Consider the following 13611-nt stretch of genomic DNA (forward strand, 5'->3'; position numbering starts at 1 on the left):
TTTAGCTGTCGAATCATCTAATATCATATATATCTTAGTGTACCGACCCCCTCCAGGTGATGTCAACAATTTTCTATGGTGCATTGAACAAATGTTGCAGTTCTCGGTACTGCTTGCGAACAAAAACCTGTTTATGCTTGGTGACTTCAATGTCAACATTCAAACTGTAAGTACAGCCAGCAGGAACTTAACTGATATAACAGCTAGTTTCTGTTGTAAAAATGTTACAAATATGCCCACGAGAGTTACAGCAGAAACCCTCATAGATTTGTGCTTCACGGACCACTGGTACACTGAGGTCATCTCAGGTGTTCTTGCTTCCGACTTAAGTGATCATCTCCCGTTTTTCGTTTTTTTTCCCAACACTCAACAAATGCCTTCCAAAGTACGGTGGTTATCAACACACAGAAAAATAAATGATGATACAGTTGGTTATTTTCGAGAATTAGTATATCAAATAGATTGGTCTGCAGTGCTCCATGAAAAAGACCCGTCAATTTCTTATTCCATTTTCTTAAAGAAAATATAAGAGCCTACGACTCGGCTTTTTCTGTGGTATGGTGCAACAAATATAAAAAGGCGAAGAAACCTTGGGCGAATAAAGAACTGTACAAAAGAATGCAGGATAAAAACACGCTCTCTAGCTTGTTAAAAAACAGAGATCTAAATACCTTGAAATTGTTAAAGGAAACCATACATAAGTTAGCTGCAGATCTAAAAAAAAAAAAGGTGAATGAAGAAAACTGTGAAAATCTTTGCGGATAAATCCAGTCCTCGACAAATATGGAAAGCATTCAATACATTGCTATCAAAAACGAACAGGACAATTCCAAGTGAGATTCTCCTAGATGGTACAACATGTGCAGGTGAAATGTTAGCCAACAAATTTAATGATCATTTTTTTAGAAGTAGGAAGTGTTAATGCTAAGGACACGATCTATACAGATCCTAGGCCTTTTATAAGATTTAATACACCAAGAACAGTATTTTCTGCTCCCACAACTACTAGAGAAATTAAAGATCATATTGCCTTACTAAAGAATAACAGCTCCACCGGAATTGACAATATTAAAGCTTAAGCCATAAAAGCAATGTGTGATATAATAGCACCAATATTCTTGCATATATGTAATCAAATGCTTCTACTTTGAAAATATTCCGAAGAGTTAAAAATTGTGAGGGTGTGTGTTATTCATAAAAATGGCAGCTATGATGACCTTAATAATTATTGCCCTATATCTGTCCTGTCTATATTCTCTGAAATTGCCAAAGCTGTTATAAACATCAGCTTGAATGATTTTCTGCATAAGAATAAGGCTGTTGCAGAAGAACAATATGGCTTCCAAAAAGGAAGGTCAACTGAAATGGCACTAATTATTTCAAAAGATGAAATCCTTAACAATACTGAAAAAACAAAAGCTCCTTACCCTTGGTCTGCTAGTGGATTTCAAAAAGGCATTCGATTCAATAAACTATGAGATAATATTGTGCAAATGACCTTGCTATGGTATAAGAGGAACACCAATGTCACTATTTGCTAGTTAACTTTCAGATTGCAATGCACACAATTAAATGGTTTTTCTTCATGTTTCAAATCTATTGATGTTGGTGTAACACAGGGCTCAATCTTGAGGCCCACACTGCTTCTTTTGTATATCAACGATATAACGGAGATCTTGAATATGCCCAAAATGGTATTATACGCAGACGACACATCTTTTAGCGCGTACAGTGCGAATATTATAATAAAAATGTGAATGCACGGTTAAATGAACTGGAAATAGGGCTCAGTGCAAATAGGTCGCAACCTGTATATTTCTTCTTGTGTGTCGTCACCATTGTCGCTTCACCTATTGAAAGCTATGCACCAACTAGCCCCACAACGTGTTTTACTGAAATATTAAGAAGACAAAATAGATGTCCTTTGTGCCTAAAAACAAACACAGACACGTTAGCAATAATCTCGACGCCACATTTTCAGGCAACGTAACTGAATGTGTCTCATCGGCCAAATTCCTAGGCATCACTATCCATGAACAACTTTCATGGACAGAACATGTGAAAAATATCCGCTAAAATATTTCTCGATCTGTCTAAATAATACAAAAATTTATGTGCCTCCTTCAGCAATAATAATGACATTGTTGAGCAGCTACATTCTTTGCTGGAATGGCCATGGTAAATATGACCGTGCCCTTCCAAAGATCTGGCAAGAGCTTTTTTTAAAGCCATGTACTGGCTCTAGAACCAGCATGAGAAACTATATTTACCACTTCACATGTCCATTCCAGCGTCCTGCAAGGTAAAGAAATAAGACAAATTCTTCTAATGGCACCTCCATTAATTTTTGTTTTATGAAAATGGGCAAATCCACTGCTTGTATGTCAAAGCTTTCGTTTCCGAGGGTGCGGAAGTGGCTCCCTCACGGCAACACTCGGCACAGTCGACGGTATGCACAAAGTACCCATGTTGGGCTCAACATGAACTCAAAGCCGTGGACACTGTCTCACATCATTTGTCTTTTTAACCCTTTCGCTGTCGGACATTTCTGGCCGTGACGCACCCCCAGTGACGGCTTGGTTTCAGGGAATGAGCATACCAGGCAATGAACATAGCAATTTATTTTTGATTATTATTGGTCTACAAATAACAATGGCAATGAAATATGCACATTTCAGTGTTCTGCAGCTGTTAGTGATCATCATCATCATCAGCTGCTTGACTATAAATGAGGGTAACATGAAAAAAAAAAAAAAACTGCTCAATACTTCTTGAGAGTGTGGTAGATCTTGAAGCAAGGGTCCAGGCACAAGCCTTTGTCGCACTCGGCGCACATCACACGGGTGTCTTTCCTTTTCTTTTACCCTCGAACAGTGTTCGCACACACGTGACACCTCCGTTGAGTGCGGCTCCCTTTGGCTTCGCTCGGAGGAACCATCTGGGGAAAGTGTCGGGCTGTGAGCCTCGTCGGGTCATCACCACTCCGTCTTCCACCTCTCCTCCTAGCAGTGTGGAACTCTTGGATCAGTTGGTACACGACATTCAAGCGAAATTCGCCCAATGTTTTGCGTCCACCATTTTCACGCCACAAGATGAAGGCATTTAGAAGGCACATGTTCATAATATGAAAAAAAAAAAAAACTGTTTGTACCACTTGAGGCTCTTCCTAATGCTTTCAGCGAAACTCATCATCATGTCCGTCTTTTCCACTAATCCCATCTTCATATTGTATTCGAGAACACATGCGGGCTTTCGCTTGTTCTCGCCTGTTACCCTATCCACCACCTTCCCTGTGTCTTCCAGACGTGCATCATGCATCGACGTTAGGACATGTACATCTCTCTTATCATGTCATTTGAGTGCAAGAAGCGCCTTGGTGTGATACGACTCCACTTCCCCTTTTTTCATCTTTTTTGAGAAATTTGGAAGCCCCTTCCTGTTGGTCCGAACAGTTCCACATGTGTTGGTTTTTTTATCTTGAAGGCAGTTGAACAGTGCTGGACTACTGTACCAATTATCTACAAATAGCGAATGTCCTTTCCCGAGGTAGTCTTCAAGTAGCTCTAGAATGACGGAGCCAGAAAATCCCAAATCCTTGACCATGATCATGTTTGTCGTCGCTCCAGTGTATACAACAAATTTCAGAATGTAGCCGGTTTTGACATCGCAGAGAACAAATAACTTGACACCAAAGCGGTGCCTCTTTGAAGGAATGTACTGCCGAAATGACAGCCGCCCTTTCCATGGCATCATAGACTCGTCTATGCACAGGTCTTGGTGCAGAATCAGTAGGCTGCTCAGCTTGTTCTGAATTGCTTGCATAAATGGCCGCACTGTTCTCAGCCGATCTGCGATATCTGTGGAGTCGCTCAGATGGAGAAGCCGCAGGAGGAGCAGGAAGCGGTTCAACGAAAAAATGGTTGCAAAAAATGGTGTGTGCAACATAGGGTTCGTGCTCCAGTAGTCCTGCAAGGCATTCTTTTTTATCAGGCCCATCAGCAGAACGACCGCAAGGAAACAGTACATTTCTGCTGCATCGGTCTCCACCCAAGCTCTCAGTCGCGACGTGCGCGCAACTCCTTGTGCGCTTGTCTTCACTAGTGCGAACCGATTCGTTTCACTCACGATGTGTGAAACGATTGGCTCATCAAAAAACAGCTTGAAATAATCACCTTCTTGTGCATCCGGATGCAGGGTTGCGCTCGCGGACGGTCCTGAACGTGACGCGTCGAAAGGAAACAACGTCAGTGAGAAATCTCCTTTCTTCCACATAGCTTCCCTTTGCCGCGTACGCTTCCGGGATGATGGTCCTGCGGTTTCAACATCCGAATCTGATGATTCAAAACTCACTTCTTCCTCAGATGAGACGCTGTCCGACTCCGAATCTGAGCTCGGCTCGTATTCACAGTCGGAACAGCCACTGCTCCAATGAGCAGACGAAGGTCCCGCGCACGTAGCCATCCGAAACTAACTGCACGCAGGGAGGATGCGCTTTCAATCGCCTGCACAACGGAGAGATACATGACGTTGTCTGATCAAGAAGATAGAGTGAGATGGAAAAAGGCTAAAACAAAGTTTGAAGGGCTTTACGTTTACTGCGAAGCGAAGGTGCGGCAAGAGAAGCAATCATGTGTCGATCTCTCTTCGGAGAGGCAACGGTGCGTGCCCCTGAACTTGACGCGCCGTAGCAGATGCACCAACAGAAAAAAAATAAAAACCTTCAAACCAGCGGAGATAGCAGAACAACCCTTGAACCCATAACCACACGCGCGCGACGCATGATCTAGCGAACGCGGAGCGACCGCGCCACTGAGCAAGGAGAGAGGGGGGAGTGGCAGTTGCACCGTACTCTTCAATACATGTATCAACACAGTGCAGGGCGAAAATACGAACTTGTATAAATATTCTACAGATGGCGGGGCCAATCCAGGAACGCCAGCTTTGCGCTCAGGCGCGAAATCTTGAACGCACGATAGAGAACGTACCGGTACGTCAGATGGGGGGGGAGCGCCATGACGTACCGGTACGTCCGTGACAGCGAAAGGGTTAAGAGCTGTGAATGTACTGTCTCTGCTAATGGTGACATCACAGATGTGCTCAGTCTCAAAATGGGGTCCAGACTGCAAGAACCTGCAGCTGCGGGGCGAATCGCTGGAAGAGGCGTTGGTGCATCGTCTACGGTCTTGTATGCTTTGCCAAGTAAAATGGCACAGGTGGACCGTCTGCATCGTCACGTAGACCATGGCTATATGATACACAGCTTTGATTTGCTATTGCTAAACTGCTAACGCGGACGTGTTTACGCGATCCGATCACCGGCTCACCTTGTGATAAGCGCCTCCTCTTTCTCACTGTATGAACGGATATTGGTTGCACTTTGCTTTTCATAAGCGAGTTCGGTTTCAAACTATTTAAAAAGAAGCTTTGAATAAATGCTGCTAACTACCGTATTTACTCGCATAATAATTGCACTTGCGTAATCATCGCACCCCTAAATTTTGTCGTCAAAATTCTATTTTTTAAATTTCCCGTGTAATGATCGCACCCCCAACTTGCCGCAGCGATATGTTGTGTGCCAAGTCTAGCTAATAATGATCATGCGTAACATGTCGAATGCTATGCGAACGACTCTTCAAGACAAACCAAGCGGTCTCCACGTACCAAACATTCTTAAGCAGATGCCCTATTTCATTCCTTTCATCACTTTCCACACTTCTCACGAAAAAAAAAAAAAAAACACACAACCACACTTGCCTTTATTATGTGTAGGCTTTATAATAGTTGTGGTCAACAACAACAAAAAAGGCGCCTTTCGATTCTTGTCTGCATTCGTGGGCCCGCAACAAACCGCAAGCGGCAACGATAGCAGCCACTGATATGTTAGAAGTGCACCCGGTTCATACGCCGACGCTTGTAGCTAAGATATTCACCCACCCTTAGCGGAAACGTGCTGCATTAGGATAGCAGTGAAGAGAAATTCCACAGTTTCCACAACATGCCCGCCATGTTTTTCTATGTCACTGGCAGCTAAGCGCACACATCTGTTTCTGTCCCCTCAAATTGGACATGGCTATGTTATTGCCACAAACTTGCCAATATTAACAATATTATTCATTATAGATACAGAAGAAACTGTTTCAATGCACGTTATACACTCACGAGATGAAAAAAAATCGCGTTCGGTGCGTTCGACTTGCTCCACTGGCCGCCATTTTTTTTTTTGGTGTCCCGCACTACATACAGCGGCAGCCACCTATATGTTGACCTGTTGGCATCCCGCAACAAATTCAAAATGAAAAAAAAAAATAATTTTTTTTTTCCGGGAAATTTAACTTGTGTAATGATTGCACGAATTAGCGTCCATTTTTTTGGACAAAAATGTGGTATCATTATGCGAGTAAATACGGTATTATGGTGTGATAAACAAAGAAATGACGGACCAACTTTGAAGCAGGCCTAGCAGGTGAGCACTCAGTTGACACCATTGGTGCACTGTTGTCATAGCAACAGCCAATTGGAAGCTGCCTCTCAGCGTGCTTGCGCACTGAGCCCATAGAAAGGCCGCTTGCATAGCGAACTTCATCAGACCTCTTCTTATTTTATTTTATTTGCACTTTTCATATGCAGCTATAGTAGGTGAGCAGGGTGGGAACAAAAAGGCGGCACAAAAAGGCGGTAAAGACGGGAGATGGCTCTGTGAACTCAGGTGTTTCTGTTTGTGCAATTTTGGGCTCCTTTATCACCATTCGTACTGACGAACTTGTTTTCAGACACTTGGAATGCGTATTCAGCGAAATTTTTTTTTGATACAGCTTAGATTAGCTATTGCAGATGGCGAAACAAATAGTTTCCAAAAATAAATTTTCTCACGATTTTCTGCCTCTTAAGTCCTGTGTCCCTCCGTTTAATTTTTGATATAATGACATTCCCTGTGTGTATATTGCACTATTAAAGACACTGCTACGATTTGGGCTTCCAACAGGTGTTGCGCATTCAAGCAAGCTTTAAACAACCACGAACAAAAAAGTTAGCGAAATTCGGGAATGTCAACAAGGCCAGACCTTAGAGGTGTGCTGCTAAACCAAAGTTACAGTGAAGACGGTGACAGGTTTAGTCTAAAGTGAACGATCTCTCCTGCATTACTTTGCTGAGGAGCATGCGAAAGCTGATTAAGTTGCAAACATGGAATCTGCTCTTCCAATCGCACATCAGTGCAATGATCCACACTCAGGCAATTTATATTTCCGCAGTTGATGCACATATTACAACATATACTTAATCTGGTACCAATAAGAACTATGCAAAACAGTGTGTGTGACCAGACATTATCTAATCCGACACTTATTTTTATCTGAGATCTTCCTCGAGCCAGCTCAGTGCCATGCTGATATGAGGAATACCAAACAAATGGCACAAAGAAAAAGATGGCAGTGGCAGTACATTGGAGCATCTGCCAGAGAGAAATGCAACAAAGGTGCGAAAACAGCGAATTTGCAACCATCAACACTGGCTATATCCGTGGCTATGGCTGCTGCTCTGTTGACTTATGGGATGGCGATGGCGGCATGCTTGAGCCGTTTCAGTTTTACTACAGCGTATTAAGGCAGCATCAACAGAAGGAAGCTTTTATCGTTATGCTTCATTTGGCACTGGCTCGGCACAATTTCCCACTAAAATGCCATTTCAGAGCAATATTGTGCAAAGGGCTGTTCTTGGTGCAACTGGCACAGCCGTCCAACCACTGTTACGGTCTTTGCTCAATTCTAATGTTGATCTGATTTGCCATTTGTTGTCATGATTTTCAATATGAAGCCATGCATTTAGTGGCACTGGCAGCAGACACTTACCAAACTTTGAGTCTTTCGCTGAGCCTTCCCTGAACTGTCGGCTGAGCATGTAGTACTCGTTCGGGTGGCAGATGACTTGGGCGACGTCGGGCGACTTCTGGGTGATTCGGAATGTAGAGGTGCACGCAAGCTGGTAGTGACCCTTCTCCACAAAGCCCATGACCTGCACAATCACGCATATCACGTCTATGTAGAGTCTCATTTCTGGTTCCCCTGAGCTCAAAGCATCGTACCCAACGGCATGGTTTGAAACAGTTTTGTTGTGTGACTTGCGTTCTGCAATGTTCACCACTGCCCATTTGAGAATAATATGTAAGTGGCAGCCAAGACAGGCAGAGGCTCAAAACTTCGGACTACAATCTGCTTTAGTTTCTGTCAGAGGCCCTCCATGCAATAGCTTTCAATTAAAAAGACAAAAAAAGAAACCAAGAAAACTGCACTATTCCTTTGATGGCCTGTTTGGAGTGACACCAGCAAATTTTTTTGGAAGTGGTGTCAAATATTTCTGCAGATGTTCGAAGTACATTGTGAGGTATAAGGATCACTATGACTGAAAAATGTAGTTATTCCTGAAGAAATAAACGAGCCTGTCAAACAGAAAAAAGAAAGTAGGTGGCGTAAACATCTGCAACTAAAAAATTGTCAGGTTGCACAGGATGATGAAAATATCAGGATCCCGAGGGCTCGTACACCACCTTAAGATTCTCAAAAACCCTTGAACTTGGAAAAAGAGATTCAAGGGCCCATAAAAATTCATTAAGTTCATTGAAAATTGTGTTTGGGGGCGACTTCTGAATATTCAAACTAAGAAACTCAGCAGTGGCACTATACCATGTCTACCAGGAAACGATCCCATATTCTCTTTTCAGTGTTTTGCTAAGCAATTTCAATCTAGCATGTCTACAGCTACTGCAAACAGACTTATTTAGGGGTGTGCAAATAGAGATTTTTGAGACCCACTCAAATACGAATTGAATAGTGCCATAAGCAAATAGAACCAAATCTAATATCGAATACTTTTCGAACAGTTTTCGAATAATGAACAGCCGTTATCGCAATTAATATAAACCGATGTTCACATCCCAGTATTCTCAAAGTTAGCAAGTTTCTGTCATTACATAGTATGTTATAAAGCGTCATTTATTAAAGGACAATGAAGCATTAGGAGGAAACAAGTAGCTTTTTCCGCATGCACAGGCCTCTTCAGACAGTGCGAATGGTCGCTTATACAGTCTGCAAAGTATGGCTACCCAAGTGACATAGATTGCTTCCCTGTGCAAGTTCTCAAGTTTTATGTCTATACTATGCCCGCAGGGATGAAAATTTATCGTCTTTTACTCCAATTTTATGATTATTTGGGTGCAGTTGACATTTCAAAATATTTGAAAAGTATCCAAAAAATATTCGCATTTACGAATAGTGACTATTCAATTTGATGACCGAATCAAATAAGACACTATTCGATTTGTTATTCGAAAGTTTCAAATATTCACATACCCCTAGACTTGTTTAAATTTTAAATTGCCATAGCAGGGTGTCTACCAAGTTGACATTTCCAAATTCCTTGAGTGCCTTTGCACATTTCCCCGAGTGATGCAGAACTATGTTTTACGTCAAGACGGGCTGAAAACATATCGCCTGATTCTGTCACCCTCAAGTAAGCACATGAAAAAAAATAAAAAAAGCGACTTAATCCAATTTGAATACTAAGGAGTAGTGTTTATTCGAAAAGAGAATAGAAGGCAGGGGTTAGTAAAATGTACAGCAAATAGTGTCTTCGAAAAAAATTGCAAATGATGTCAGACATTCACAAATACGAATAAAAAGGAGGTGCACATAGAAGCAAATATATTCGAATATGAGTTATTTCTATCAACTGATAGCAAGCTCAGTGGTATGAGGCCCGAACTCTGTCACAATCGAGATTCTCTCTCAACGGCTCGTAAGTCAACCTCAACTGTCCTGACATATTCTCAGCCCAAGTACGACGCCTGAGTGTTGTGTTTCACTGCTTTATCAAGTTTATTTTGGTTTGGATGAGGGACACCTGCATCTCGGCATCAGCCAAAACTGTTTTTTGAGCTCAAGCTCCTTCAAAGCGGCGGCAGCAAGCTTCCTTTCCCGTTTATTCCTCAATGCGTACATCATTTCTGTTCTTGTCCTCCTTCTGCCACTCGTTCGCCCCAAGGACCATTTGAAGCATCTTGGTCAGTTGCACAGTCCACGGCCGATTTTTAGAACTCCCTAGGGGTCGCGAAAATGTTCGAAAAATCGGCCTGTTGGAAAAAAAATAATATATGCGTGTCATTTACTGCCCTTAGGGGCTTAAACCGCCACGGGCACGTTCGAAAACGCTCTGAAGGCCTGTTGGTGCACATATTAGGCATATCGGCGCATGAACTGTGACAGGAAATACCGGGTGCACGTGTGTATAATTAAGGAATACATACTGTTTTCCGTGGCAGTGGCCCCTTCCCACGCTTCTTATGCTTCACTGCAATACTTTTGCGTATGTTTCACCATGTAACATTTCCGTACAGAGGCGAAACTAACTTTCGGGAACAGGCATTATGCAACGTGCCGTGTTTTTCAAGTTTCTACGCCAATCGCGAGGAACCCAAAGGCGGAGTTCGTGCCATTGCTGACAGCAGCTAATTCTTTTAATAAAAAACTTGGCATCCAACGGCAAGAAGCTTCATAGTGAACGTCGAAGCAGCTAGGCCTAGAGTTGCCGCAGTGGTGGCAACGGCTGCCAGCAGATCCGCATGCGAGAGTGTCGGTTCGAGGTGGTGAAGTAATCAAAACGGCGGCGGTGGTGCCTTTGATTATTGCCATTTCGGACCTGCAGTCAGGGCAAAACGTTCGGAAAATCGGACGGCGAAGAGTTCTTGCGTCCGAAATTTCACACGTTCTGATACGTTGACTCTATGGGGTACGTAGCGGTGCTGCGAAGCTGTCCAAATTATCGGGAATCCGGAAAGTCGGTCGTTGAGTGCACAGTGGCAACTCCTCCAGCCGACGACAGGGCGTCAAAGACGATTCATTACGATTCCTGTCTGTTGCTCGAGCCAGCATTACCGCGACTTTCGACCCTTTCAATAAAATTTCCGCTAATTTTCCCTGATAGAGGCCCAAATTCCCTGAGTCTTCCCGGTTGGTAGACACCCTGCATAGTCATGGTGCCAGGTGAAGTGAGACCAAGCGAGCAAACTAAATCACCATTCTTGCTGTTTTGCTAGTAGGTTTCACTGCAGCCATTATTATGACTCCATTTTTGAGGCCTGGGCTCTACAAAAATGACTGGAGGAAAGTAAGTTTCAGCCATTTGGGCGAAGCCGGACACTACTATGCCTCATCGAGCAAAGTGTGTGATGGGCTACAAGGCAACTGACACTGTTACAATGTGAAAGTCTACACTGAAAGGCCACTTGAAGAGCTTGAAGCATGGTGCGATTCAGTGGCTGTTTGGCTGTAAAGAATCGAAGCTAAGAAGGAGATCTGAATATTTTTTTTGTTGATGCCTATGGCTGGAGTTTGTTTCATCCTTCCCGAATTTTGGCCTTAGCAATTTGGAAATCCTTGAATTGCCCTTGCATTTTGCGGTCTATGTTCAGTACGAACCCTGGGATTCCTCATAGGCCACGACAGTGTGCTGCATGCCGTTGAATGAAGACCCATGCACTAGACCAAGCACTGCAAGCACAAAAGTACTAAAAGAAAACGGTATAACACTGAAGCAGAGTGTACCGAAACTATCAAAAAACACAGTACCGGAAGAGATTAGGATAACACCAGGTTGCTCATTCCTCACCTCTTTCAAGTCACCGTCCTTGACTCCTTCAGCTTTGAGCTTTTCCTGAAGCTGTGTCCGATCACAATGCTTGAAAGGGCAACCTAGAAGGATGATACATCAGACAGTTTACTGCAAGGACCACAACATTGTGCTCTTGCTGTGGTATGTGTTCATTTCTTCTATCATTTTTTCCTGTGCTGTGGTACCATAAAAAGCCATGTTGAACCAAGAGGTCCAGCACTGCACTTATCGTGTTGTTGTCGTCAGCGTACCTTCTCATCTTCAGTTTCAGCTTTGCCAAGAAAAACAAAGCTTTACCCCACTTCCAGTGAAATCCGAACTCATGCCCTTGCAGCAACGTGCAGCTGGATGCACTAATTGTTGCATAACTTGACGGTGTCAGACAGGCACTTTCGATCATGACTGTGCCCGATCTGGATCAAAAATCTTAACCAGGATTGACCCCTTCCCGCAGCTTGCACAAAGGAGTTAATTGCGATCGAAAGTGTGCTGTACGACACCAATATAATTTCATGTAGCGAGCTTACGCCACAAGGACAAGCACCAAAAGCGCGGCGAGCATTGTCGGCGGTCATCAAAATCTGATTTATGTGTAGACTGTGTTGGCTATTCATACATGATTTGTACATTCCAGTAGGTTTCAGAATGTGCCCTGCCATTTGCGTCCAGCGCACAATATGATTTGAATTGATCCAATTTAGAATCGGCAAGAACATTCTGGACAGTTTCGATACATGCACGCACTTGTGCTAAGCGATATTGTTGCAACAGTCGTTAGCCAGTGCAAAACGGCCACCAAGAACAGATAAGAATTTACACATGCCAATATGCAAAGATGTACCCAACAGATCTAGCAGAGCAGCATAATATATTTAGTCAAACTGCACAGTATAAAAGTTTGCAGACTTTCCCGCATCTATTGTGTGCGATCTGTCTCGATCTAATCAGAATTTCCATTGTTTTGATTATTGATTAAATACGAATCGCAGTGAATTTGTAGCGCTCATCTTATGGGAAATATTTGTTTTTCCCAAGGTTTCTTATTTTAAATCTGAAAAGATAGTGCTGCTACGGCAACGACTTAAAACGAATGACTGTACCGTCGCCGCTGGCCCTAGAGCCTACCCTGCAGTCAGGAGGAGTGGCTTTCCTGCATAATATGGATGCTTAAGCGTGCAAGAGGGCAGACCTACGCGCAACTCTGCTACTTTTGTTAGCATACACAGCAACTCTATTCGCGTCCACACTGCCTCTGTGGCTGATAGTGTCGCCGGAAGTGGGAAGCTAATGCTTTGGCTGCCTCTCGCTCCAACCTGCCTTCAAAACTTCCGAGTTTACACAACCTCCAGTATTATATGCGTGGGAAGACAGCGAATACGAGGTCACGCCATTTCGGCCTGCCTACTCTTTGAACACGTGGTAGATTACCTCTAAAGCAGGAGACACAGCACTGCGTATGCGCTCAGCCGTGCTGACAGCCATGCACAAGCTAGCCACCCATTCCTCGCCCCTCCTCTTGCGAGCACTTGATCATGTTACCACGGCCTCGTTCCCTTCCCACTCTCTCCTCCTTGCTCATGCAGGTATACAACACTCATCAAGCCACCATCTTTCTTGGCTCACCCTAACACGCTTTCACTTGCACCAAAGCATACAGTGCGTGGGGCATGACAGGATCTTATCGCACTTGGACTTTATACGGAACATGGTGCTGCTCCACTTTAGCAGTTGCTCATGGTCATGCAGCGCGCAATTTGAGAGGTGCATTCGCAAGCAGTCGCTTGTAATTCAACCGTTTGACCATCTGCATCTGTGGCAGTTTCCAATGATTGTCTCAGCATTCCTTTATAGCAGCAGTGAAATTTCATTATATTGAAATCGTGTATAAACACACTTCGTTATACTGAGGCTCTAAATACATGTGGTTGTATGGACAAGAAGCTATAAAAA

The 13611-nt window shown here is 43.5% G+C and overlaps 1 protein-coding gene across 1 annotated transcript in view; it reads right to left on the reverse strand.

Annotated features, from left to right (window-relative positions):
- Positions 1-13611, reverse strand: part of Prim2 (DNA primase subunit 2) — a 90997-nt gene that overhangs the window by 15631 nt on the left and 61755 nt on the right. The window contains exons 10-11 of the mRNA XM_065446217.2: positions 11659-11741; positions 7848-8010 (exon numbers count right to left, since the gene is read on the reverse strand). Coding sequence (XP_065302289.1) covers positions 7848-8010; positions 11659-11741 — 246 coding nt within the window. The remainder of the gene's footprint in view (positions 1-7847; positions 8011-11658; positions 11742-13611) is intronic.

This window comes from Dermacentor albipictus, chromosome 6 (genome assembly GCF_038994185.2).
Source record: "Dermacentor albipictus isolate Rhodes 1998 colony chromosome 6, USDA_Dalb.pri_finalv2, whole genome shotgun sequence".
NCBI classification, from domain to species: domain Eukaryota; kingdom Metazoa; phylum Arthropoda; class Arachnida; order Ixodida; family Ixodidae; genus Dermacentor; species Dermacentor albipictus.